Source organism: Oncorhynchus gorbuscha, linkage group LG15 (genome assembly GCF_021184085.1).
Source record: "Oncorhynchus gorbuscha isolate QuinsamMale2020 ecotype Even-year linkage group LG15, OgorEven_v1.0, whole genome shotgun sequence".
In the NCBI taxonomy this organism is placed as follows: domain Eukaryota; kingdom Metazoa; phylum Chordata; class Actinopteri; order Salmoniformes; family Salmonidae; genus Oncorhynchus; species Oncorhynchus gorbuscha.
Genome location: NC_060187.1, coordinates 41,960,811 through 41,987,584, shown reverse-complemented (window position 1 = coordinate 41,987,584; position 26,774 = coordinate 41,960,811). Strand labels below are relative to the sequence as shown.

General features: G+C 44.2%; 1 protein-coding gene and 1 long non-coding RNA gene across 2 annotated transcripts in view; one reads left to right on the top strand and one right to left on the bottom strand.

Annotated features, from left to right (window-relative positions):
- Positions 1 to 7,340: 7,340 nt before the first annotated feature.
- Positions 7,341 to 11,434, top strand: LOC123996848 (sphingosine 1-phosphate receptor 4-like). Its single transcript, XM_046300620.1, has 2 exons — positions 7,341 to 8,075; positions 8,883 to 11,434. The coding sequence occupies exon 2, from the start codon at positions 9,031 to 9,033 to the stop codon at positions 10,228 to 10,230; it is 1,200 nt and encodes a 399-aa protein (XP_046156576.1). The 5' UTR covers positions 7,341 to 8,075; positions 8,883 to 9,030; the 3' UTR covers positions 10,231 to 11,434.
- Positions 11,435 to 22,271: 10,837 nt separating this feature from the next.
- The window catches only part of LOC123997972, a 12,310-nt gene continuing 7,807 nt past the window's right edge, over positions 22,272 to 26,774 (bottom strand). The window contains exon 2 of the long non-coding RNA XR_006832207.1: positions 22,272 to 25,086. This is a non-coding gene — a long non-coding RNA (uncharacterized LOC123997972). The remainder of the gene's footprint in view (positions 25,087 to 26,774) is intronic.

Here is a 26,774-nt window from a genome sequence, read left to right as displayed (position 1 = left end):
TATTTTGTCTGTGTTGTCTTTTTCGTTATGTGTCAGACCTCAGTAAGACTAGATGTTGCCATTGGAGTCGGCTTATGGGAATCCAAAAATACAGTTGAAGTGAAGTTTACATACACCTTAGCCAAATGCATTTAAACTCAGTTTCACAATTCCTGACATTTAATCCTAGTAAGAATTCCCAGTCTTAGGTCAGTTAGGATCACCACTTTATTTTAAGAATGTGAAATGTCAGAATAATAGCAGAGAGAATGATTTATTTAAGCTTTTATTTCTTTCATCACATTCCCAGTGGGTCAGAAGTTTACATACACTGTAATGGGTGCGTGTCACGGTCGTTATATGGAGGAGACCAAGGCGCAGCTTGGTAAGCGTACATTCTTACTTTATTCAATAACGAACACTGAACAAAACGAACTGTGAAGCTAATATGGCTAGGGCAGACAGGCAACTAGACATAGAATAAGAACACACAAAATACCCAAGGAATATGGATACCTAAATATGGTCCCCAATCAGAGACAACGATAAAAACTCCCTCTGATTGAGAACCAATCTAGGCAACCGTAGACATATAAACCCCTAGACTTTACAAAAACCACCCTCGTCACACCCTGACCTAACCAAAATAATAAAGAAAACAAAGATAACTAAGGTCAGGGCGTGACAGTGCGTGCTGGGAAGGGAAGTCTGACGCAGGAGAGTGAACTTGGTATAAACGGAGCAATTGAATAAATGCTCAAAAAAAAACATAGAAATCCAATATATACAACATTTTTATAAAAGGGTACAAAACCCGTCGCACACCAGAACATGACTTGCACAAAATATACAACAAACAATCACAGACAAAGACATGAGGGGAAAGAGAGTGTTAAATACACAACATGTAATTGATGGGATTGAAACCAGGTGTGATGGAAGACCAGACAAAACCAATGTAAAATGAAAAATGGATCAGCGATGGCTAGAAGGTCGGTGACGTCGACCGCCGAACAAGGAGAGGGATCAACTTCGGCGGAAGTCGTGACATACTAATTGAGTGTATTTGGTAGCATTGGCTTTAAATTGTTTAACTTGGGTCAAACATTTCGGGTAACCTTCCACAAGCTTCCCACAATAAATTGGGTGAATTTTGGCCCATTCCTCCTGACAGAGCTGGTGTAACTGAGTCAGGTTTGAAGGCCTCCTTGCTCGCACAAGCTTTTTCAGTTCTGCCCACAGATTTTCTATAGAATTAAAGTCAGGGCTTTTTGATGGCCACTCCAATACCTTGACAATGTATTTTTTTAACCTAATGAGAAGGTGATGGATGCTGGGATAAGGATCTGTACATGTGCCAGTGTAAAGGTAGCCTGACTTGTTTACGTGTTGCTGTGCGTTTTGTTGACAACCTTACTTTGCCATCTGACAACTTTACGGTTTTTACTTTTTAATTACCGTTTATATTTTTGTTTTTTCCCTCAACTTTTTATGTTCATTCAACTTTTTCACTCAGGACGCTTTATCTGGACATGGTTTGTCAGGACCTCCAACAGCCAAAGCTAAGTAGTAACATTAACATGATGCCTTCTAATTGCAGTCGCTGTACTCATAATATACAGGAAACGATCGCCTTACGGCGAGGATAGCTGTGCTACAAGCCCAGCTTCAGACGCAATCGTTAGGCAAGGGTAATTTCAGTGTAGGAAAGGATGAAACAGCGTCTGTGCCACCAGTAAGTACAGATCGTAACGTTAGTATAAATCCCCTCGCACGGTCCCCGCAGCCGGACAACTTTCTCAAGGTTTCTGGAGGGAAATGCTGTAGGAATGCTCAACCGGAATGCTCAAACTTTCAACCGGTTTCCCCATTAAGCAGCGAGTCGGAGTCAGAGGCCGAGCCTTCTCTTGTCTCTACTCCCGTTACGCGGTCTGAGACAACGAAGCTTCCCACCATTAGCTCTGACAAATTGAAAACTCTAGTCATTGGCGACTCCATTAACCGCAGTATTAGACTTAAAACGAATCATCCAGCGATCATACACTGTTTACCAGGGGGCAGGGCTACCGACGTTAAGGCTAATCTGAAGATTGTGCTGGCTAAAGCTAAAACTGGCGAGTGTAGAGAGTATAGAGATATTGTTATCCACGTCGGCACCAACGATGTTAGGATGAAACAGTCAGAGATCACCAAGCGCAACATAGCTTCAGCGTGTAAATCAGCTAGAAAGATGTGTCGGCATCGAGTAATTGTCTCTGGCCTCCTCCCAGTTAGGGGGAGTGATGAACTCTACAGCAGAGTCTCACAACTCAATCGCTAGTTGAAAACTGCCCCTCCCAAAATATAGAATGTGTAGATAATTGGCCCTCTTTCTGGGACTCACCCACAAACAGGACCAAGCCTGACCTGCTGAGGAGTGACGGACTCCATCCTAGCTGGAGGGGTGCTCTCATCTTATCTACCAACATAGACAGGGCTATAACTCCTCTCGCTCCACAATGAAATAGGGTGCAGGCCAGACAGCAGGGTGTTAACCAGCCTGCCAGCATAGTGGAGTCTGCCACTAGCACAGTCAGTGTAGTCAGCTCAGCTATCCCCATTGAGACTGTGTCTGTGCCTCGACCTAGTTTGGGCAAAACTAAACATGACGGTGTTCGCCTTAGCAATCTCACTAGAATAAAGACCTCCTCCCTTCCTGTCATTATTGAAAGAGATCATGATACCTCACATCTCAGAATAGGGCTACTTAATGTTAGATCCCTTACTTCAAAGGCGATTATAGTCAATTAACTAATCACTGATCATAATCTTGATGTGATTGACCTGACTGAAACATGGCTTAAGCCTGATGAATTTACTGTGTTAAATGAGGCCTCACCTCCTGGCTACACTAGTGACCATATCCCCGTGCATCCCGCAAAGGCGGAGGTGTTGCTAACATTTACGATAGCAAATTTCAATTTATAAAAAAAAAAAGACGTTTTCGTCTTTTGAGCTTCTAGTCATGAAATCTATGCAGCCTACTCAATCACTCATTGAGTTCCCTGAATTCCTATCGGACCTTGTAGTCATAGCAGATAATAATCTAAACTTTGGTGACTTTAATATTCACATGGAAAAGTCCACAGACCCACTCCAAAAGGCTTTCGGAGCCATCACCGACTCAGTGGGTTTTGTCCAACATGTCTCTGGACCCACTCACTGTCACAGTCATACTCTGGACCTAGTTTTGTCCCATAGAATAAATGTTGTGGATCTTAATGGTTTTCCTCATAATCCTGGAGTATCGGACCACCATTTTATTACGTTTGCAATTGCAAAAAATAATCTGCTCAGACCCCAACCAAGGAACATCAAAAGTCGTGCTATAAATTCACAGACAACACAAAGATTCCTTGATGTCCTTCCAGATTCCCTCTGTCTACCCAAGGACACCAGAGGACAAAAATCAGTTAACCACCTAACTGAGGAACTCAATTTAACCTTGCGCAATACCCTAGATGCAGTTGCACCCCTAAAAACATTTCTCATAAGAAACTAGCTCCCTGGTACACAGAAAATACCCGAGCTCTGAAGCAAGCTTCCAGAAATTTGGAACGGAAATGGCGCCACACCAAACTGGAAGTCTTCCGACTAGCTTGGAAAGACAGTACCGTGCAGTATCGAAGAACGCTTATTGCTGCCCCATCATCCTATTTTTCCAACTTAATTGAGGAAAATAAGAACAATCCGAAATTACTTTTTGATACTGTCGCAAAGCTAACTAAAAAGCAGCATTCCCCAAGAGAGGATGGCTTTCACTTCAGCAGTGATAAATTCATGAACTTCTTTGAGGAAAATATCATGATTATTAGAAAGCAAATTACAGACTCCTCTTTATATCTGCGTATTCCTCCAAAGCTCAGTTGTCCTGAGTCTGCACAACTCTGCCAGGACCTAGGATCAAGAGAGACGCTCAAGTGTTTTAGTACTATATCTCTTGACACAATGATGAAAATAATCATTGCCTCTAAACCTTCAAGCTGCCTACTGGACCCTATTCCAACTAAACTACTGAAAGAGCTGCTTCCTGTGCTTGGCCCTCCTATGTTGAACATAATAAACGGCTCTCTATCACCCGGATGTGTACCAAACTCACTAAAAGTGGCAGTAATAAAGCCTCTCTTGAAAAAGCCAAACCTTGACCCAGAAAATATAAAAAACTATCAGCCTATATCTAATCTTCCATTCATCTCAAAAAGTTTAGAAAAGGCTGTTGCACAGCAACTCACTGCCTTCCTGAAGACAAACAATGTAACCAGACGAAATGCTTCAGTCTGGTTTTAGACCCCATCATAGCACTGAGACTGCACTTGTGAAGGTGGTAAATGACCTTTTAATGGCATCAGACCGAGGCTCTGCATCTGTCCTCGTGCTCCTAGACCTTAGTGTTGCTTTTGATACCATCGATCACCACATTCTTTTGGAGAGATTGGAAACCCAAATTGGTCTACACGGACAAGTTCTGGCCTGGTTTAGATCTTATCTGTCGGAAAGATATCAGTTTGTCTCTGTGAATGGTTTGTCCTCTGACAAATCAACTGTAAATTTTGGTGTTCCTCATGGTTCCGTTTTAGGACCACTATTGTTTTCACTATATATTTTATCTCTTGGGGATGTCATTCAAAAACATAATGTTAACTTTCACTGCTATGCGGATGACACACAGCTGTACATTTCAATGAAACATGGTGAAGCCCCAAAATGGCCCTCGCTAAAGACATAGGTCTGCAAACTTTCTAAGAAACAAAAACAGAGATGCTTGTTCTAGGTCCCAAGAAACAAAGAGATCTTCTGTTGAATCTGACAATTAATCTTAATGGTTGTACAGTCGTCTCATATAAAACTGTTAAGGACCTCGGCATTACTCTGGACCCTGATCTCTCTTTTGAAGACTGTTTCAAGGACAGCTTTTTTCCATCTATGTAACATTGCATAAATCAGAAACATTCTGTCCAAAAATGATGCAGAAAAATGAATCCATGCTTTTGTCACTTCTAGGTAAGACTACTGCAATGCTCTACTTTCCGGCGACCCAGATAAAGCACTAAATAAACTTCAGTTAGTGCTAAATACGGCTGCTAGAATCCTGACTAGAACCAACACATTTGATCATATTACTCCAGTGCTAGCCTCCCTACACTGGCTTCCTGTCAATTCAAGGGCTGATTTCAAGGTTCTACTGCTAACCTACAAAGCATTACATGGGCTTGCTCCTACCTATCTCTCTGATTTGGTCCTGCCGTACATACCTACACGTACGCTACGGTCACAAGACGCAGGCCTCCTAATTGTCCCTAGAATTTCTAAGCAAACAGCTGGAGGCAGGGCTTTCTCCTATAGAGCTCCATTTTTATGGAATGGTCTGCCTACCCATGTGAGAGACGCAAACACGGTCTCAACCTTTAAGTCTTTACTGAAGACTCATCTCTTACTAGGGCTCTTTCATACCGTCCCTAGGAGGGGTGCGTTACTTGAGTGAGTTGAGTCACTGATGTGATCTTCCTGTCTGGGTTGGCGCACCCCCTTGGGTTGTGCCATGGCAGAGATCTTTGTGGGCTTTACTCGGCCTTGTCTCAGGATGGTAAGTTGGTGGTTGAAGATATCCCTCTAGTGGTGTGGGGGCTGTGCTTTGGCAAAGTGGGTGGAGTTATATCCTTCCTGTTTGGCCCTGTCCGGGGGTGTCCTCGGATGGGGCCACAGTGTCTCCTGACCCCTCCTGTCTCAGCCTCCAGTATTCATGCTGCAGTAGTTTATGTGTCGGGGGGCTAGGGTCAGTTTGTTATATCTGGAGTACTTCTCCTGTCCTATCTGGTGTCCTGTGTGAATTTAAGTATGCTCTCTCTAATTCTCTCTTTCTCTCTTTCTTTCTTTCTCTCGGAGGACCTGAGCCCTAGGACCATGCCTCAGGACTACCTGACATGATGACTCCTTGCTGTCCCCAGTCCACCTGGCCGTGCTGCTACTCCAGTTTCAACTGTTTATGAACATTTATGAACATTTGAACATCTTGGCCATGTTCTGTTATAATCTCCACCCGGCACAGCCAGAAGAGGACTGGCCACCCCACATAGCCTTGGTTCCTCTCTAGGTTTCTTCCTAGGTTTTGGCCTTTCTAGGGAGTTTTGACCTAGCCACCGTGCTTCTACACCTGCATTGCTTGATGTTTGGGGTTTTAGGCTGGGTTTCTGTACAGCACTTTGAGATATTAGCTGATGTACAAAGGGCTATATAAATTAATTTGATTTGATTTGACTTTGTTGCCCTTTAGCCATTATGTCACAACATATGCTTGCGGTCATTGTCCATTTGGAAGACCCATTTGCGACCAAGCTTTAACTTCCTGACGGATGTCTTGAGAATTTGCTTCAATATATCCACATAATTTTGCTACCTCATGATGCCATCTATTTTGTGAAGTGCACCAGTCCCTCCTGCAGCAAAGAACCCCCACAACATGATGCTGCCACCCCCGTGCTTCACGGTTGGGATGGTGTTCTTAGGCTTGCAAGCCTCCCAATTTTTCCTCCAAACATAACAATGGTTATTATGGCAAAACAGTTCTATTTTTGTTTCATCAGACCAGAGGACATTTCTCAAAAAAGTACAATCTTTGTCCCCCTGGGCATTTGAGAACTGTAGTCTGGCTTTTTTTAATGGTGGTTTTGGAGCAGTGGCTTCTTCCTTGCTGAGCGCCCTTTCAGGTTTTATGTCGATACAGGACTCGTTTTACTGTGGATATAGATACTTTTGTGCCTGATTCCTCCAGCATCTTCACAAGGTCCTTTGCTGTTGTTCTGGGATATATTTGCACTTTTCGCAACAAAGTACATTAATCTCTAGGAGACAGACATTGTCTCCTTCCTGAGCGTTATGACAGCTGCGTGGTCCAGTGGTATTTATACTTGCATACTATTGTTTGTACAGATGAACGTGGTACCTTCAGGCGTTTAGAAATTGCTCCCAAGGATGAAACAGACTTGTGGAGGTCTACAATTTTTTTCTGAGATCTTGGCTGATTTCTTTTGATTTTCCCATGATGTCAAGCAAAGAGGCACTGAGTTTGAAGGTAGGCCTTGAAATACAATACATCCACAGGTACACCTCCAATTGACTCAAATGATGTCAATTAGCCTATCAGAAGCTTCTAAAGCCATGACATTTTCTGGAATTATCCAAGCTGGTTAAAGGCACAGTCAACTTAGGTTATGTAAACTTCTGACCCACTGGAATTGTGATACAGTGAGTTGTAGTCAAATAATCTGTCTGTAAACAATTGTTTGGAAAAATGACTTGTCATGCACAAAGTAGATGTCTTAACCGACTTGCCAAAACTATAGTTTGTTAACAAGACATTTGTGGAGTGGTTGAAAAACGAGTTTTAATGACTCCAACCTAAGTGTATGTAAACTTCTAACTTCAACTGTAAACACTGGCCTGATGCCCTCCTAGTAGAAAAAGTATCTTGTGACACATCCTAGGAAACATCATGGTCTAACCACTTCGACACACATGTACCATGAAAACATTATGAAAGTCTCTTCCCGTAATCATCATGGGGCAACTTGAGCAATAGGATTCAAGTATTGCAGCGGTGCAAGTAGTGGATGGGAAAAGTGTTTACATCGGTGATATTAAGTCTGACCTTGATATGTGGATAATTACAGGGGGGGAAATGTATATAATGTATATATTTTTAAAAAAAAGTCATTGTGGTGACCTTATGCAAGCGTGGATTAGCCTATATCTATTTAGCAATTAACGCGTTGATTGGGTGGCATCCATCTATGAATAATCACGTTCTGAAGCATTTCACAATTGGTGTGTTTTCTTCTGGCCAGTGACGAAACACCCTATCAGTGTCAATAACCTCTTGCTTCTCGTGTGTGTGTGTGTGTGTGTGTGATCGCTTTGGGTGTGGTGTCATGTGAGTAACCTTCTGAGTGTAGGGCTTCCTTCCTCATCACTTCTATAGAGTGGAACACATCTGCACTACCAGCCCACATAGGGGGTGGCTGTCCACACACCGCATCACTACCAACGGCATCGCTGCACCAGTAAGTGACATTTGTTCTTCAAGTGTTTATTGTGTTAAAATCAAAAGTATACAATATTTGTCTTTTTGTGTTAGCCTATTCATATGAAATGATACAATTAGATAATGATTGGGATGGAGAGCCAGGTGTATTGTCACATTTAATTTAACTGCAGACGTAAATATGCAAGGTATTTGCGGCCATGTACAAGCTTTTGCTCCCATGCAACAAATTACAACACTAATTATGCATAAAAGAACATCTAGAAATGTAAAGGGAAATTGTATTATAAAATCAAAAAATGAACAAAAGTTATAAATGTAATATGGTACTTTTTATTTCACTCCACAGTGGAAAACAGTTAATGCTTAGCAATTTTAGGAGAGTAGGATGTTGTTTTTCAGTCATTACTACTAACAGGGATTTGGAAATAGTTGTTTTCAAACTTTGAAAGATGTTGGCTTCACATGCAGATTTAAACCCCTTCCTGGCCGCAGCTGGCTGCTCCTCTCAACTAACCACATGGTGGTTTAAACAGCACCACAGAGGTTTAAATGGCCCTAATGCCTGCTAGCGGAGGCATGCAGTTTTATGATGAGAATCCATGCCAGTCAACTGACAAAATGTCATCTCACTGTCTAAACATTTGTTGTATTTGTGGGATTTTGGGGGATTTCTTTCAGCTTTTCACAATACATTTATAAACAATGCAATTTGACCAAAAAACATTATTTTCATTACCTGCAGTTTATGCCCTACAAACAGCTTAGAACTTATTATCGCATATCAGACATCTTTTCATATCAAACATCTTCCTGTGTTTGCTAGGTGGGTTGTGAGACAGCAGAGCTCCAGTGGAGAGATTGTTTTAGCCTGAGTCTGAGCCCACATCAGGAGTTCTACACTCACCCAAGTCCTGCCTTGTCCAACCTGAACCAGCCATTTTCTCACTTGCCAAGCCCTTCACAACCCAGCCATGGATGCCCTGTCCTCCCTGAGCTCTTCAACCTCCTGCTCTCATCTGTACCTCTGGGCCAGCAACACCACCAACAGCAGCGCTATTAACATTGATGTGATCCTGGAGCACTACAACCACACAGGGCGCCTGCAGCATCGCGTGCCCCGCCAGGGTGGCCTGAGCTCGGCAGCGGTCCTCTCCCTCTTCATCAGCGTCCTCATCATCCTGGAGAACCTGCTGGTCCTAGTGGCCGTGCTCTCCCGGATCCTCCACAGCCGCCGCTGGGTCTACGTGTGCATCGCCAACATCACCCTGAGCGACCTGCTGGCCGGGGCGGCCTACGTGGTCAACATCTGGATGTCGGGCAGCCAGACGTTCAGACTGAGCCCGGCTCTGTGGCTGTTCAGGGAGGGGGTACTGTTCGTGGCCCTCGCCGCCTCCATCTTCAGCCTGCTGCTGATAGCTGTGGAGCGCTACACCACCATGATGAAGCCGCTGCACCAGAAGTCGGCCAGGAAGACGTATCGTATCTACGGCCTGGTGGCTCTGTGCTGGATTGTGGCCTTTGCCATCGGCTTCCTCCCCCTGCTGGGCTGGAACTGCGTGTGCAGCCTGGAGAGCTGCTCTACCCTGCTGCCGCTCTACTCCAAGAGCTACATCCTCTTCTCCCTTCTCATCTTCTCCCTCATCCTGCTGGCTATCGGCGTGCTCTATGGCGCCATCTACAGCCACGTGCGCAGCAGCTCCAAGGTGGGCTCCCAGCGCAGCCGCAAGCGCTCCCTGGGGCTGCTGAAGACAGTCATCTCCATCGTGGGTGTGTTCATCATATGCTGGGGGCCTCTGTTCATCCTGCTGCTGGTGGACTTCTTCTGTGTGTCGCGGCAGTGCGCACCGCTCTTCAGCGCCGACTGGGTCATCGCCCTGGCCGTGATAAACTCGGCCCTGAACCCGGTCATCTACACCCTGGGCAGCACAGAGCTGAGGAAGGCCATTGCCGGCTTGTTGTGCTGCTGCTGCCTCAGGGCAGGCCTCTGTCACCCTGACACCTTTGTGTCCAAGGAGACCAGCAGCACCGGGAGCATCAGGCACAGCAGCCTGAGGAACAGTTTCAATAAGATCAGGAGTCTCACTGTCAACCCCCCGCCTGCACCCAATGCCCCCAAGAAGAGCCGCCGCCTGAGCTCCACCACCACCTGCCTGTCTGTGTCAAGCGGTTAGACCACAACGGGCTGCCTGGGGCAGGCGTAGCTGTGTGTGTGTTTGAGAGACATAGAGAGAGAGAGAGTCAGTGGAGGTTCCTCAGAGGAGGAAGGGGGGGGGTCTTCCTACTCAGGGAGTTTCATAAAAGTAAAAATATAAAAAATACAAATATCAATTATTAATTTGTAGCATACTGCAATTAAAGCCAGACTAAGTCAATGGCACAGATGGAACTATCCAAGCAGAAGATCTCCATCAAAAATCGAAGTTAAAGAATATGACTAAATCTAATCAAATTTAAATGCAATTTAAATCAAGTTTGATTTAGTCTTACCAGTCTCATTTGATTTAGTCTTAATAGCTGTTGATGAATTTGCAATGCTATATAGACCTAAATAGTATAATTGATGATGTAAGTCGCTCTGGATAAGAGCGTCTGCTAAATGACTTAAATGTAAATGTAAATATAGGACTTATAATGTATGGTTACATTTCCTTTGCTCTGTTAAACCTACCCTTTGGAACTACTTTGATAGCAACAGTGAATATATTTAGTTATTGAGAGGTCTCTGAATAATCACTCACAATAGCACATTGGTAGTAGGTGATATAAAAACTAAGCTGGGTTTGGTTAAAACCCTGTATTGGAGACCAAATGAATAGTTGTAGATCAATTCTCCAATAGGAGGTGCTGCCCAGACACATTTTATTTCCTGATATTGGACATCCCGTTGATGATCTGACAGTTTCAAAAGGTACAAATTCAATTTACTGTATTTTAAAGAAGGGTTGTCTATGTTGAAAAGTGGTTACTATGATGACATAATCCTGTGGTTGACATTTCACCCTCAAAACAAAAGTTTATGACTTTTTTCAAATCCAATGTATTTTCCACGTAACATATACATTGTCTAATTACACTGAGACAATGTTGATTCAACCAGTTTGTGCCCAGTGGGTCAAGGTAGGTATAGGGCAAATTCTAGTATCATGTAGTAGCCTAAACCTATCGATGTTACATTGAGCTGGATGAATGGAATATGAAATGACAGTCATCCAATATGCTGAAATAGAAATAAGGCCAAGCTCATAAGAAAAAGATTGTCCTCCCAAATCTGAAAGGGCACTAACTGCCACTGGTGTGTGTGTGTGTGTGTGTGTGTGTGTGTGTGTGTGTGTGTGTGTGTGTGTGTGTGTGTGTGTGTGTGTGTGTGTGTGTGTGTGTGTGTGTGTGTGTGTGTGTGTGTGTGTGTGTGTGTGTGTGTGTGTGTGTGTGTGTGTGACCACAGAGAATGCAGTTCCTCCATTATCTAGCTCCACCCAGATGTGGCCTTGATACAACCAGGTCTACATACAACGGTTTTCTCTGTTGTTGGTTTTGTTCATTGTCATCAGCCCAGGACCTGGTACACTGACGAAAGAGCATCGTTGTGGTTCTCTGTTACTGTAGCAACACCAATCGGTTTCATTTTATGCATTCCAATTATTATTTTTTTTATTAAAAAAGGAGTTCAAACTCGTTCAAGATTTATCATAAAAGATGCACTATGGAAGCTGCTTTTGTTTCACTGTTTCAGCCTTGAAACAGATACTCTTTTACTGTGAAGATGGTTTTCATTGAAAGGGGTGCTTTCTTATTGCACCACTTAAATAGAACTGAATTAAAAACAACAAAAATATGTAGATATATTTAGAAAATGCAATATTATTTATACATACACTGAGTGGACAAAACATTAAGGACACCTGCTCTTTCCATGACTAAAACTGACCAGGTGAATCCAAGTGAAAGCTATGATCCCTTTTTGATGTCACTTGTTAAATCCACTTCAATCGGTGTAGATGAAGGGGAGGAGACGGGTTAAAGAAGGATTTTTAAGCAACTCAATATTTGGAAGGCGTCCCTAATGTTTTGTACACTCAGCAAACATTGTACAGAATGGGAGTTGAATACATTTTTTCAATTGGTTAAACTTTTATTTTGTTCAATATTGTTTTTAAGAGTATACATTTGTTGAACGCTTTACTATTGCTGTTATTCTGAAAGAGGATTATATTTCTGTTATTTTGTACATTGACAATGTATAAATAAATATTTTAACAAAATGTGTCTTGTGGAAAGAGTTTTTTTTAAACTGTTTTTCAACAGAACATTGTACGAGTGGCAGCAACATGCTAAATTACAACCTACATTTGAATATTAAAACTCAATAAACAGCAGATATAGACAATTAACTGTTAAGCAGGTAAACCTTGGCTGGGATGGCACAGCAACGGAAACGCTCAGTCCAGTTCTATTACTGGATCACTACTGGGTAAATGGAAATGAACCATTGACTCCCATAAGCAATTAGCAACATCTACCTCAAGGTGGAGACATGTTACCATGGGCTTGCGTGAAGATGTTGCTTCACCTCTAACGGCAAGTTTCATCAGTGCTGCTTGCATAGTCACAGAAACATAGAATTCAGTAAACCGTGATCTCTGAACTACTTAACTTCTGATGAGTCATGCATAGAAATGGATATCAACACGTCGCCAAAATGTCCAGACATTTAGGATTAGAAAATGTACAGATTCCTTCCATGTGAGATGTCAAATGACAAGAGTAACTATTGTTTGCAGAGAATGTATTCCTTTTAAGATCATTTTCTGGCTCCGAGCCATAGTTTTTTTGTCCAGAAAACCTTGTTGTTTTGTGACCCCAGATCTGTGAGTGAGGTGAAACGAGTTGAAACGAGAGTTGAAACGGAACCCCTAAAAGGTATTTAATTCATTCATTAAGACTTTGACATCATGTAAAGATAGGGAAGATAACTGGAAGTTACCCCTAAGCCATGTACTGAGTTGTCTGAGCTCTGGTGCGTGCAGTTTGTTTTGTCATTAGGTGAGAACAGATTAACATAGCTCCCGTGTGGCGAAGCGGTCTGAGGCACTGCATCTCAGTGCTTGAGGTGTCACTGCAGACACACTGGTGCAAATCCAGGCTGTATCACAACCGGCTGTGATTGGGAGTCCCATAGGGCGGCACAGAACTGGCCCAGCACATTTTGATCAGTCATACAGCGGTGAGGAAGGACACTGGGCACACACTGGTTGAATCAACATTGTTTCAGCTTAATATGTCAACATATTGTGACATGGAATCAACATGGAAAATACATTGGATTTGAGAAAAGTCATCAACAATTACTGTTTTCATCTCATTTCAACCAGCATTGTAAACATTGAAATTAGGGTAAAACTTCAACTTAAATACATGGACTTAACCTGACCAACAGGTTGTTACATCAATCTACACTGAACAAAAATATAAACACAACATGTAAAGTGTTGTTCCCATGTCTCATGAGCTAAAATATAAAATCCCAGAAATGTTCCATATGCACAAAAAGCTTATTTCTCTCAAATTGTGTGCACAAATTTGTTTACATCTCTTTAAATTGAGCATTTCGCCTATGCCAAGATAGGGCATGTCAAGAAGTTGATTCAACAGCATGATCATTACACAGTTGTACCTTGTGCTGGGAACAAAAGAGTCCGCTCCCTAGTGGGTTGGCTGCCAAGAGGCTGGGCCTATGCCTTCCAAAGCCAACCCATGGCTGCACCCCTGCCCAGTCCTGTAAAATCCATTGATTTATTTCAACTGAAAATTCCATGTGGAAATGAAAAAACAAATCACTAGGGGAGAACATATTAAATATACACCATGTATACTAAAAATGTGGAACATCTTCCTAATATTGAGCTATACAGTGCCTTCGGAAAGTATTCAGACCCCTTGACCTTTTCCCCAAAACATATATGTGATGTTATTCTAAAATTGATCAAATTATTTGTTTTCCTCATCAATCTATACACAATACCTCATAATCACAAAGCGAAAACAGATTTAGAAAATGTATTACAAATAAAAAACTATTTGGACCCTTTGCTATGAGACTCGAAATTGACCTAAGGTGCATCCTGTTTCCATTGAGCATCCTTGAGATGTTTTTACAACTCGATTGGAGTCCACCTGTGGTAAATTCAATTGATTGGACATAATTTGAAAAGGCACACACCTGTCTATATAAGGTCCCACAGTTTACAGTACATGTCAGAGCAAAAACTAAGCCATCAGGTCAAAGGAATTGTCCGTAGATCTCCGAGACGGGATTGTGTCGAGGCACAGACCAGGGGAAGGCTACCAAAAAAATGGCTGCAGCATTGAAGGTCCCCAAGAGTTGCCTCCATCATTCATTTTTTGCCTTCCCAATTTCATTGTATCCAATTGGAAGTTACAGTCTTTTCCCATTGCTGCAACTCCTGTACGGATTCGGGAGAGGCAAACGTTGAGAGCCCCGCTTCCTCCAAAACACGATCCATCCAAGCTGCTCTGCTTCTTGACACAATGCTTGTTAACCCGGAAGTCAGCCACACCAATGTATCGGAGGAAACACCGTACATCTGGCGACCGTGTTAGCGTGCATGCGCCCGGCCCATCACAGGTCGCTAGAGCGCAATGGGACAAAGGCAACCCGGCCGGCCAATCCCTCCCGGCCGGCCAATCCCTCCCGGACAACGCTGGGCCAATTGTGAGCCGCCCCATGGATCTCTCGGTCGCGGCCGGCAGCGACAGAGCCTGGACTCTAACTAGGATCTCTAGTAGCACAGCGAGCACTTAGACCACTCCGCCATTCGGGAGGCCCCCGGCCGCTATCATTCTTAAATGGAAGACATTTGGAACCACAACGGCTCCTCGTAGAGCTGGCTGCCTGGCCAACCTGAGCAATCGGGGGAGAAGGGCCTTGATTAAGGAGGTGACCAAGAACCGGATGGTCACTCTGACAGAGCTCCAGAGTTCCTCTGTGGAGATGGAAGAACCCTCCAGAAGGACAACCATCTCTGCAGCACTCCACAAATCAAGCCTTTATGGTAGAGTGGTCAGACGGAAGCTACTTGTCAGTAAAAGGCACATGACAGCCCGCTTGGAGTTTGCCAAAAGGTACCTAAAGACTTTCAGACCATGAGAAGCAAGATTCTCTGGTGTGATGAAACCAGGATTGAACTCTTTGGCCTGAATGCCAAGCATCACATCTGGAGGAAACCCGGCACTATCCCTACGCTGAAGAATGGAGGTGGCAGAATCATACTGTGGGGTTGTTTTTCAGCAGCAGGAAATGGGAGACTAGTCAGGATCGAGGGAAAGATGAATGGAGAAAAGTACAGAGAGATCCTTGATGAAAACCTCCTCCAGAGCGCTCAGGACCTCAGACTGGGGCAAAGATTCACCTTCACCCCAGTCAACAACCCTAAGCACACAGCCAAGACAACACAGGAGTGGCTTCGGGACAAGTCTCTGAAAGTCTTTAAGCGGCCCAGCCAGAGCCTGATCGAACATCTCTGACAATAGCTGTGCAGTGACACTCCCCATCAAACCTGACAGGGCTTGAGAGGATCTGCACAGAAGAATGGGTAAAAACTCCCCAAATACAGGTGTGCCTAGCTTGTAGCGTCGTACCCTTGAAGACCCACGGCTATAATCGCTGCCAAAGTTGCTTCAATAAAGTACTGAGTAAAAGGTCTGAAAACTTACGTAAATGTGATATTTCCGGTTTTTATTTCTAATATATTTCCAAAATATGCTTTGTCGTTATGTGGTATTGTGCGTAGATTTATGAGGGGGAAAAACAGTTGAATACATTTTAGAATAAGGCTGTAACGTTACTAAATGTTTTAAAATGTCAAGGGGTCTGAATACCTTCCGAATACACTGTATATTGGGTGGTAGAAAGTATGTTGAATTTCATATTTTATTAGACATATTTTATTTCACCTTGTTTCAAAGTTGGTAGTAAAATGGTATGTTTGAATCAACATCTTGCTTTCATCCTAAACAAAGAGGTATATTGAAATATGAACATTGACTCCTACTGGTATATGAAGGGTAATGCACTTCAGTGAGTAAATTCAACATAATTTCATGTCAATGTGTTTAAGTTGAAGTTTTACCCTAATTTCAATGTTTACAATGCTGGTTGAAATGAGGTGAAAAGAGTTCTGGTTGATTACTTTTTCAAATCAAATGTATTTTCCACATTTTCCGCACAATATGTTGCCAATTGCGTTGGAATAACATTGATTCAACCAGTGTATGCCCAGCGGGTAAAAGTAAGGATAGCTTACAAGACAATTACTAAAGTAAAATTTAGTCATCTAGTAAAATACTACTTGATTAAAAGTCTAAAAGTATTTGGTTTTAAATATCAAAGTAATTGCTAAAATATACATAAGTATCAAAAGTAAAAGTATAAATAATTTAATATTCCTTATATTAAAACAAACCTGACGGCATCATTTTCTTGTTTTCTTTTATTTACAGTTAGCCAGGGGCACTTTCCAACGCTCAGACATAATTTACAAATAAGGCATGTGTTTAGTGAGTCCGCCAGATCAGAGGCAGTAGGGAGGACAAGGGATGTTCTCTTGATAAGTGTGTGAATTAGACAATTTTCCTGTCCTGCTAATGTCACACCCTGATCTGTTTCACCTGTCTTTGTGATTGTCTCCACCCCCCTCCAGGTGTTTCCCATCTTCCCCGTTATCCCCTGTGTATTTATACCTGAGTTCTGTTTGTCAGTTCATTTTGTTTTGTCAAGCCTACCAGCGGTTTCCCCTCTACTCCTGTCTCTCGATTGTTCCTGTTTCCTAGTTTCCCCGGTGTTGACCATTCTGCCTGCCCTGACCCTGCCTGCCGTCCATTACCTTTGCCCCACCTATCTGGATTACTGACCTCTGCCTGCCCTAGAACCGTCTTTTGCCTGCCCCTGTTCGATTAATATACTGTACTTCGACTTTATCTGCATCTCGGTCTTACCTGAAACGTGATAGTATGAACTGGCCATGACTGACCCAGCACCCTCGGACCAGCTGCGCAATGCCATCTCCTCCCATGGAGCCACCATTGGTAGGCACGAGGAATTGCTTCGTGGCCTTATGGAGGGTGTCCACACCTTGGCCGAACGCCATGACCGGGCGTTGGACAACTTACTGGAGCTATTCCGTGAGTTGGATGAGAGGCATACTACTACTAGTTTTTACCCCTCAGTAACTCAGCTATTAACAACACACCCTCACTGGTCACTCTGCCTTCCCAGGAGCCCCGCTTACCTCACCGGAATGCTTTAATGGAGAGCCGGGCATCTGTCAGGCGTTTCTACCTTAGTGTGCTCTCATCTTTGAACTTCAGCCCTCCAGCTTCGGCAGGACTCCCACAGTGTGGCAGACTGTGCGGTGGATTTCTGCACGTTGGCAGCTGAGAGTGCCTGGAACCAGGAAGCGCTGTTCGACATGTTCCTACACGAAGTCCCGGAGGAGGTCAAGGACGAGCTTGCAGCCAGGTAATTACCGACAGATCTCGACTCCCTCATCGCCTTGACCATCAGGATTGATGAGCGACTATGGGAACGACAGAGGGAAAGGGGATTCGATTTTGCTCGCCCGTCCAAGGAAGTCCCTGACGGTCCCATTGTCGAGAGAACCCAAGGCTACCCGAGGTTCCCCGAGAGTAGCAGAAGACGGCCGAGTCACCGTTTCCCGAGCCTATGCAACTAGGCAGAGCTGGGTTGTCTCCAGAGGAACGGCTTTACAGGCTCAATAACAAGAGCTGCCTGCATTGCGGAGCAGACTCAGACGAGGAGACTGGGATGAAGTAACCAAGGTAATAATTGAAACACAGGGATAAGATGGAGTGCAGGTCAGGGGAAGCTCGGGTGGGTTGCAGGGAACCTGGTGTGGAGGCTGAGGCTGGAGCGAGAGGGGTTGGGACAGGGTAAGCAGATCCAGAGGGGAATCCAAGGCTGAGTAACAGGATGAGGAGAAGTGGGACAGGGACCAGAGTCAGAGTGGGAAGAACTGTAGCGGAGAGGAAAACTGTGTCAGGCAAGGAAAACAAGCACAACAGGATAACAAGATCTAAAGAGTGACAAACGGCTAGAAACGTAGACTGACTGAGCAGAGATTACGAAGTGGCAGGACTGAGTATTTGCAGAGGTCTTGATTATGGAACAGGTTGCACCTGCGGGGGACTCCAGCACACCTGTCTCCACCCACACAATCACACACACAGAGAGAGAGAGAGGGAGGGAGATGGAGAGGGAGAGAGCACTGGAGGAGCGGTGGCAGGTCAAGGAGACACAGGATGAGCAGTAGAGGGCGTGGCAGGAGCAGATGTAACAGTAATGTTCTCAAATTGTTCCGAGAATGTTAAGAAATAACATTCTTCTGTTGGAATTTCAGTACCTCAGCATAATGTTTCCTCATGTCTCTGATTAAAGTCATGTTCTCAAATTGTTCCGAGAAGATTAAGTAACACTGTTCGTCTGTGTTCTTCCCACAGAAGAATCCACACAAGTTCCCATGTGTTTCTATTTAATGTCATATTTTTACTACATTCTGGGAATGTTATAAAAAATGCGTGTGACTCAGAACATTATGGAGTATTGTGTGTACATGGGTGAGAAGAAATAATCATATTGAATCCATTTTAAATTCAGGCTGTAACGCATCAAAAGGTGAACAACTCAAGTGGTGTGAATACCTGCTGAAGGCACTGTATGTTCGAGTCTCACTGATGCCAGGTCACAATAAATAATAAATGTGTTCGTATAATTAATGCCCAAGGAAATTCATTTCCATGTGTCCTATCTGTGCTTGGAGTCATTAAAAATATAATTTTAAAAAGCTAGCAGTGTTATTCAAAGTGTTATTCAAACATTAATTGCAAGTTAAATAAGTTATTCAAAAACCTCCAAATAACCTATAATTTCCATTCTCAGAACGTTAATAAGATCTCCCAAGAAAACTTTCAAGGAACCAGAGTAAACATTTTTTAGAACCTCTATGCAACCAAAAAATTTACGTTTCCGGGAACAGGCTAAATGTTCACTTCTGTTCTGTTTTACAAGAAACTTATAGCTTCGTTCCCACAACCAATGTGAAACCAAAAACATACGTTCCGACAACATCCAAAGAACCACGTTTGCTAGCTGGGTTGTGGCTTTACAGTTGTTGTTGTTGTTGTTATATTGTTGAAGCAAACAACTGATTTCAAGTGTCGCTCTACTTCTTTATACAAACTCCTGCACTTTATAGTAATAGGGGGGAAATTCCAGGCTTTATTAGTCCAGGGCTTAGCCGTTTGTTGTATCATATTTGACATGTCAAGGGCTAATCCACTCACAGCAGCTCTCTCTCTCCCACAACTGGCCCTTCTCTGCTCCAATTGAGGTGCGATGGGTTAATGGTGGTTGCGTGCAGACACAGCCGTGCCCTCTTTAATTACCCAGCACTTTGCCTCCAGGTGTTCAGCAGACAGCCAGTGATGTACTGTCTGACATGACGATGGGCCCTGAAACCGCTCCAGTACTACACTCCTTCTGGCTTCTCTTCCCTTTCCTCTCCTCCCCCTCTCCTTTTCCACTTGCAGTTCATGAACCCGCCTTGAATGCTAGTTACCTGAGTGAGTTATAAAATGATGTGTTCTCTACACAGTAAAAATGAGGACAACAGGCCAGGAGGTGGATGTGGTCTGGAGCGTGCGAGCATTTGCATCGTTCTCCATGGTTCTGATGCAGATTTAAAGTGGGTAAAGGGGATTTGACTGTGGTGAAGGAACAGAACAGAAGCAATGAGAAAATAAGCTTCAAGGTGTTCGGAGTCTAAGGTAATGGATGACGGTGTCATGGAGGTCACTGGCTATCTGTTCTTTTTCAGTGTTCAGATGGATGATTTCATAAACTGCCGATCATAACAATATTGGAAGTGCCTCACAAACACCTCCAAGTGGTTCAGAGAACATATGTTAGGAATTTATTAATTAAGCCATTACTGAATGCTATCTAATTAGTGAGTGTTGTTGATACAATCTCATTCAATCAATCACAACACTTGCCTTTTCCTTTTCAGATCATTGACACCAGCACAGAGAACAAAGCAAGGGAAGGGCGTAGCTGCATAATGACAGCTTGTCCATACAGTACATTATTTGCATATTACACCATTGCTGCCATTGAATTTGTCTTTCGCACCTGGCAATGGGATCTTGCCTTGAGGAATTGTAGTACTTTTGGTTCAGTAGATTCAGTTGTTCTTGTGTTGTAAGTCCTGTCAGCTTTGATTTAGTTTTGATATAAGTTTTGAAATATGTACTGTAACTGTACTGAGGACACACACACGAGCTGGCCTCTGAGAAGCTGAGGTCAGCACTGACACGGTGTAGGAAAAACCATCTGGAGAGGAAAAGGGAGCATGAGAGCACGGAGGAGATGTGCTGAGGCCTTCAACTCAGCTGTTTCCCTCTCCTTGATCAGCCTCAGATCTCCCTATAGCTCCAGTCTGGCTCCCAGGTCAGAAGATGTAGGGGGGAGGACAAGACAGAGGTTATGTAGGACCAGGAATTCTCTTGTCCACATTGTCTGTCGAGGAAAAGCTACGGGCCCTAGTTGTGAGAAACTAGAGCAGGGTACTGAGAGCAGGGTACTGAGAGCAGGGTACTGAGAGCAGGGTACTGAGAGCAGGGTACTGAGAGCAGGGTACTGAGAGCAGGGTACTGAGAGCAGGGTACTGCGAGCAGGGTACTGCGAGCAGGGTACTGAGAGTTCACTCATTCATTGAGTAAAAAAAGATTATTACTCAAAATAAGTTAACGTTCCTTAAACCTGGACTTAGTCCAGCAACAATTACTTTGTCCTTAACCTTGTGAGCAAATCTGGGCAAGTTTGGACATTTATCCTCTCCTTATTCTTTTGGCTGAGCACTGTTGCCACTTAACTAATTGTGTTGGGAAAGATGTTTCAAGGGTGATGACACTGCGTACATTTTAAATGAAGACATATTTTCTCTGAAAGAAAAAAAGAATTCTTGAGGTAAAGCTCAATTGACACACCAGATGATGCATGATGACACATTAGGTGATATACGAGGACACGGGTATGACATGTGAAGAAATCCTTCTTCCTTTCCAATAGCTGCTCCCCCTCAAGTCCTGCACATGTGAACTTCATAAAGAATACTCGTAGGAAATTTGGTGTAATTTTTGCATGACTTCACACCGCATACTTTTTCAAAGAGATGTCCTTTTCTTCACTGAGAGTTGGGTTTTGGCAAGGTCGTGACCTGTGGGTGGGAGGACCGACAGGCAGTACCCCCCGATTCCGTGGTTTTTCTCCAAGCTTGTCATTTACAAGCTATGAGGCAGAGTGGACTGGGGCTTGGCTTTGTAGCACAGCTGGTACTGCTCAGCCTAAGCCAATTATCCAGCCTGCACGCTGCCACGACCAGGACCACAAGGACCCTGATTAAATAGTGGAGGGGGCAACAAAAGAGAATCAAGCCAAATAAAGCAGCCACATCGTGAAATCTGGTCAGCCTTTGAGGAGGCCGATAAAATGACTTTGACATTGCTATGGAAACTAAAATAGGAGTACTGGGGAGAGCCGATTCTTTGGTCTGGGTAACCCATTTAGGATTGTGCATATATATATATGTTTTCATTTAACCTTTATTTAACTAGGCAAGTCAGTTATGAACAAATTCTTATTTACAATGACAACCTACTCCAGCCAAACCCAGACAACGCTGGGCCAATTGTGCACCTCCCTATGGGACTCCCAATTACAGCTGGATGTGATACAGCCTGGATTTGAACCAGGTACTATAGCGATGCCTCTTGCATTGAGATGCAGTGACTTAGACCGCTGCGCCACTCGGAAGACCATATAGAGGGCTGGAGAGTGTGTATTGTCATATTATGGTTCTAGTGTGGGTTGTAGGCAGCCCACTGGGTGGATCAAGTGTAATCTTGGTGGGGATTTGAACCTGTGACCTGCAATTACATGATAAATCATTTGGGTGTCATTTAAGACCCTTTCATGTACCAAGTAAAAACCTAAACCTAAGCAATGACATTATGATGACAAAAGGCTGGTGTCGATCATCATCTGTCGCTACGCCCACATAGAAGCAAGAGAAAACCTTGGGAACCTTCAGAATGAAGAACTTCTAGAGCAGACATTGTATGAAGTAATACTTTTTTTATTCATGGATTTTGTGGTAGTATTACATGAGATTTACAGCAAAAGTGGTGACTCAGAACAGCATGAAAGAGACACTGTGACAACGAAGGAAGAGCAGCATGCCTCAGAGTTAAGGAACCACAAATGCGACATGTTAAGTAGTAGCTTGATGTTAATCCCCTGTCTGATGGATTAGGCTAGTTTTACCCCGAATAGATACAAAACAAATCTATGAATTTGGACCAATGCCCTGAGGACAAGAATCCACCAGTCTTGTCATATTACAAAACTAGGTTTCATTCAGGTAATCTCTGAAAGGTTACGGTTAAAAGTCTTTGCAAAAATGTCAAGAGGCGGCAAGTGCCGTCTACAATCCACGGCCCATTGGATGAGCTGAGATTTATCGTGTAGTTAATGAACCTCTTTTCTCCTACGAGTGAAAAATCTTGAGATAAAGAATGTTTCCAAAGTCCTGATTTATAACGTGCTACATTATCTCTGTGGCAGGGGAGCATAAAGTAAAATAGCAGACATTCCCAATCAGCTGAAAATGAGGCTCTCTAGGTAATGTCAATTACATGGACATAGCAGACATTTCACTTGGATTACCGCACAATGAACTTCAGTTTCTCCGTTTGCTCCCTGACGGCTCAGAGAGCTAGAGAGTGCGTGTGTGCTTGGTTGCGGCATTGTCAAGGGGGAAAAAGCCATACTGAAATAAACATGAAGTCTGAGGAGAATAACTGCATCAGTATGCAGCAAATTCAATGTACCTTCTCCATGCTGCCTGCCAGTTCCTAATGATAAATCTGGTTATGAAACATTCATACTTGAAGCAGGGACATTCAACTCTCACAGGCTGCAATGCCTCCGTCTGATGTCTCAGGGTTTAATGCTGACAGGAATGTTGGGTTTCATCAAGGCCAATGGCACACGCCCTTGGGGGTCTGGTGGGCAGGGCTAATGGGGTACTGGATCTCTTTCTGCATGCTGACTGGAGGGCGTAATGGCACACAGTGGGCTCCACTCCTGTTCCTGCTGAACTGAGCCAGTACTCAGAGTTCAAACTGATACCAGTTCAGTAGGCACAGGAGGGCACAGCCCCAACCATAGAGTATTTTAACCCTCCACGTCCATCCCTTTAGAAACACTCTACCACTCTATAATTGATACCGAATGGAAACCACAGAACATACTGTAGCCAATTTGATGGGTAACCCTGAGAAACTTTCAATTTAAGGCCTTACTAAGCAGTTACCACAAGAGGTCTAAACCTCTTGACAAAACGACATTGCAATAGGCCATAAGAACTCTATAATAATGATCCACAATTAACCAACTGACCAATGGACAAGGGGACAGAGATAACTACAAAATCAAATGTGCCTCACGTAAATGGGTTGACCACTGTCCCACAAGATGTTTTGCATGTATGTCAACTCATAAAGTCAATTCCACACACTCGTAATGTGGCCTCAGAGTTGCATGGTAGCTTGGTATGGTTCTATACCAAGTACCAAGCCCCCACAGCTCAGAGTGTGACAAGAGGGCAGCCTAGCCCACACACCAGCTCAGAGTGTGACAAGAGGGCAGCCTAGCCCACACACCAGCTCAGAGTGTGACAAGAGGGCAGCCTAGCCCACACACCAGCTCAGAGTGTGACAAGAGGGCAGCAAAGCCCACACACCAGCTCAGAGTGTGACAAGAGGGCAGCCTAGCCCACACACCAGCTCAGAGTGTGACAAGAGGGCAGCCTAGCCCACACACCAGCTCAGCTCTGGGGAGGAGGTGAGGTGAGCTGTGCCCCATCCTCTGCCACATAAATCAGTGCCAGTGCCAAAGCCAGGCGCTGTGCTCTGACTGACTGACTGAGATAGAGTGTGGAACTGGGCATGCCAGGGCTGGCCTGACATTCCCCCAGCAGCCTTCTTTCCTCTGCTCTTTACGGGGATCGTGCTGTATCCCGCTGTTGCCTCTGTCTCCATGCCCACGCAACACCTCACTCCTCCATCATTATCTCTCCCTCTCTTCCCACCTTCTTCCTTCGTCTTCACATCTCAGAACTCAGCCAGTACTCGTTCATCGCCACCGTTTGGAGCACATCCTGCTGCATCAACTATTTCACCGCAGGCACTGAACTTAGCCACTGTGAACAACACATAAGAGGGATCAATGCTCACCAATTAGCTAAGCTCTGTGCCTTTAGCAAGTGGCTGCTCCCTACAGGATGCACATGAGGAAAATAGACTTTCACTGGCAGTCTGGAGGAACGTTGATTGATTCCTCTAAGGCTGGAAGTACTTTGTAGACTTCTATAGAAGGTAAAACACTCTTTGCACTTTGGATCTATCCACTCCTTATGTCTATATGCAAAGGCTGCCAAAGTAGGCTCAGTTTCCCACAGTTCCCGTTTGTAAGGAGCTAATACCAGGAAGTAATCTGTAAATCCCTGTGTGAGAGCTGAAAACAGCTTTTATCTGGAGTTGAGTATTATTTTACATGATCTTGTTTCCATAGACCATAGAGGGCCAAGATCGGGAAACAGAAACGACGCACCCTGACGGGCAGAACATACCGATGCCACCTGGGTCACCTGGAGAGCTGCCTGTGTAAGGGTGGAAATCCCTGGCAATGTGATTTTCGTTTATATTTGTGCACCAAATCACTGTGCCAGGAACCCTCCCCACCACAGCCAGACTGGTAGCGAGCGTAACCGGGTGCCCGTCCCTGGCCCGCAGCGGCGGGGCCTCCAGATGTCTCCCCAGACATCTGGAGTGTCCTCTGGCTGTCCTCTGGCTGCTCCCAAGTCAGACCAACCCTGAAGGGAGAAAGAGAGGGGAGAGAAGCCGTCACCACCTCAGCACTGACCGGGGGAAAAGATGACCTACCATGCAATACAGATGAGACTGATATGGAAGACAATACGCTGATCTCCATAACGAAAGGCGGTTTTGATTAAGTAAGTGAACATGAGGAATGGCTGTGCAGACTTTGGTTGCATGCTGTTTGCGTCAGAGAGAAGCAGGCAAAGCAGCAGATGTGGAGGCTGGTTGGAATATGCAGACACAGCTGTTCAGTCAAGGCTCATTGTTTGGAGTGACTCAGAGGGAAAACATTGTTCTTGTTTGGAATGGCTGGAGCACTCTCTATTGCTACTGGACATCAATACTCCCCATAACACCAGAACTAGAGAAAAACAGGACATGAAACATACAGTAGACATAAGACATATATTATGTGAAGACAAGTTGTCCCAAAAAACTTCACAGAGGTAGAACAGAATTCAGCTGTCCCCATGGGACAGGGGTGTCAAACCCATTCCACGGAGGGCCTAATGTCTGCTAGTTTTTGGTTTTTCCTTTCAAATAAGACCTAGACAACCAGGTGAGGAGTGTTCATCGCTAATCAGTGACCGTGAATCATCAATTAAGTCCACGGAAGAAGTGTGAATCCGCAGACACTCAGCCCTCCATGGAATGAGTTTGACGTGTGCCATAGGAGAACCTATTTTTGGTTCCAGGTAGAACCCTCTGTAGAAATGGTTCTAAATGGAACCCAAAGGGGTTCTACCTGGAACCAAAAATGGTTCTTCAAAGGTTTATCCTATGGGGACACCAGAAGAAGCCTTTTAGGTTCTAGATACAGTAGCACCTGATTTCAACCTTGGTCATAGAACAGAGATTAGCAGAACGTCCAATAAGCTTCAAGTACTGTAGTGTCTTAGAACATTCAAGTTCGTGGGCGTAACTTGGCGGGAAAAGAAAACCGTAAACAAACTCAACTCTTTTAACAACTTCCTTTCCCTGCCGTATGAGGAATGTCATGTAAGTAGTATCATTATTGCTGTTGTTTTCTTCCAGAGGAAAATTCCCAGGGTCACCCTCGTGGTGACGACATAATTACAGGATTGTTGTGTTGTGAGGAGGCCTGCTATGCACTACACAGTCTGAGGAGGTGCCCAGCGGGGGCTCAAATACAGGGTGGCATTAAAGGGGGATCATAGAGAGCTCCTCTTTTTGCCCTCAGAAGAGCCTCAATTCATCGGGGCATGGACTCTACAAGGTGTCGGATGCTGACCCACGTTGACTCCAGTGTTTCCCACAGTTGTGTCAAGTTGGCTGAATATCCTTTGGGTGGTGGACCATTCTTGATACACACGGGAAACTGTTGAGTGTGGAAAAACCCAGCAACGTTGAAGTTCTTGACACAAACCGGTGCGCCTGGCACCCACTACCATACCCTGTTCAAAGGCACTTAAATCCTTTGTCTTGTCCATTCACCCTCTGAATGGCACATACACAATCCATGTCTCAATTGTCTCACGGCTTAAAAATCCTTCTTTAACCTGTCTCCTCCCCCCTTCATCTACACTGATTGAAGTGGATTTAACAAGTGACATTAATAAGGGATCCTGGCTTTCCCCTGGATTCCCCTGGTCAGTGTACGTGATGGAAAGACCAGGTGTTCCTAAGGTTTTGTTCAGTCATTGTATTGTGTAGTGCACTT

Bases quoted from the DNA above. Each gene is read 5' to 3' on its own strand.
- LOC123996848 (XM_046300620.1), top strand. From the start codon at position 9,031: ATGGATGCCCTGTCCTCCCTGAGCTCTTCAACCTCCTGCTCTCATCTG.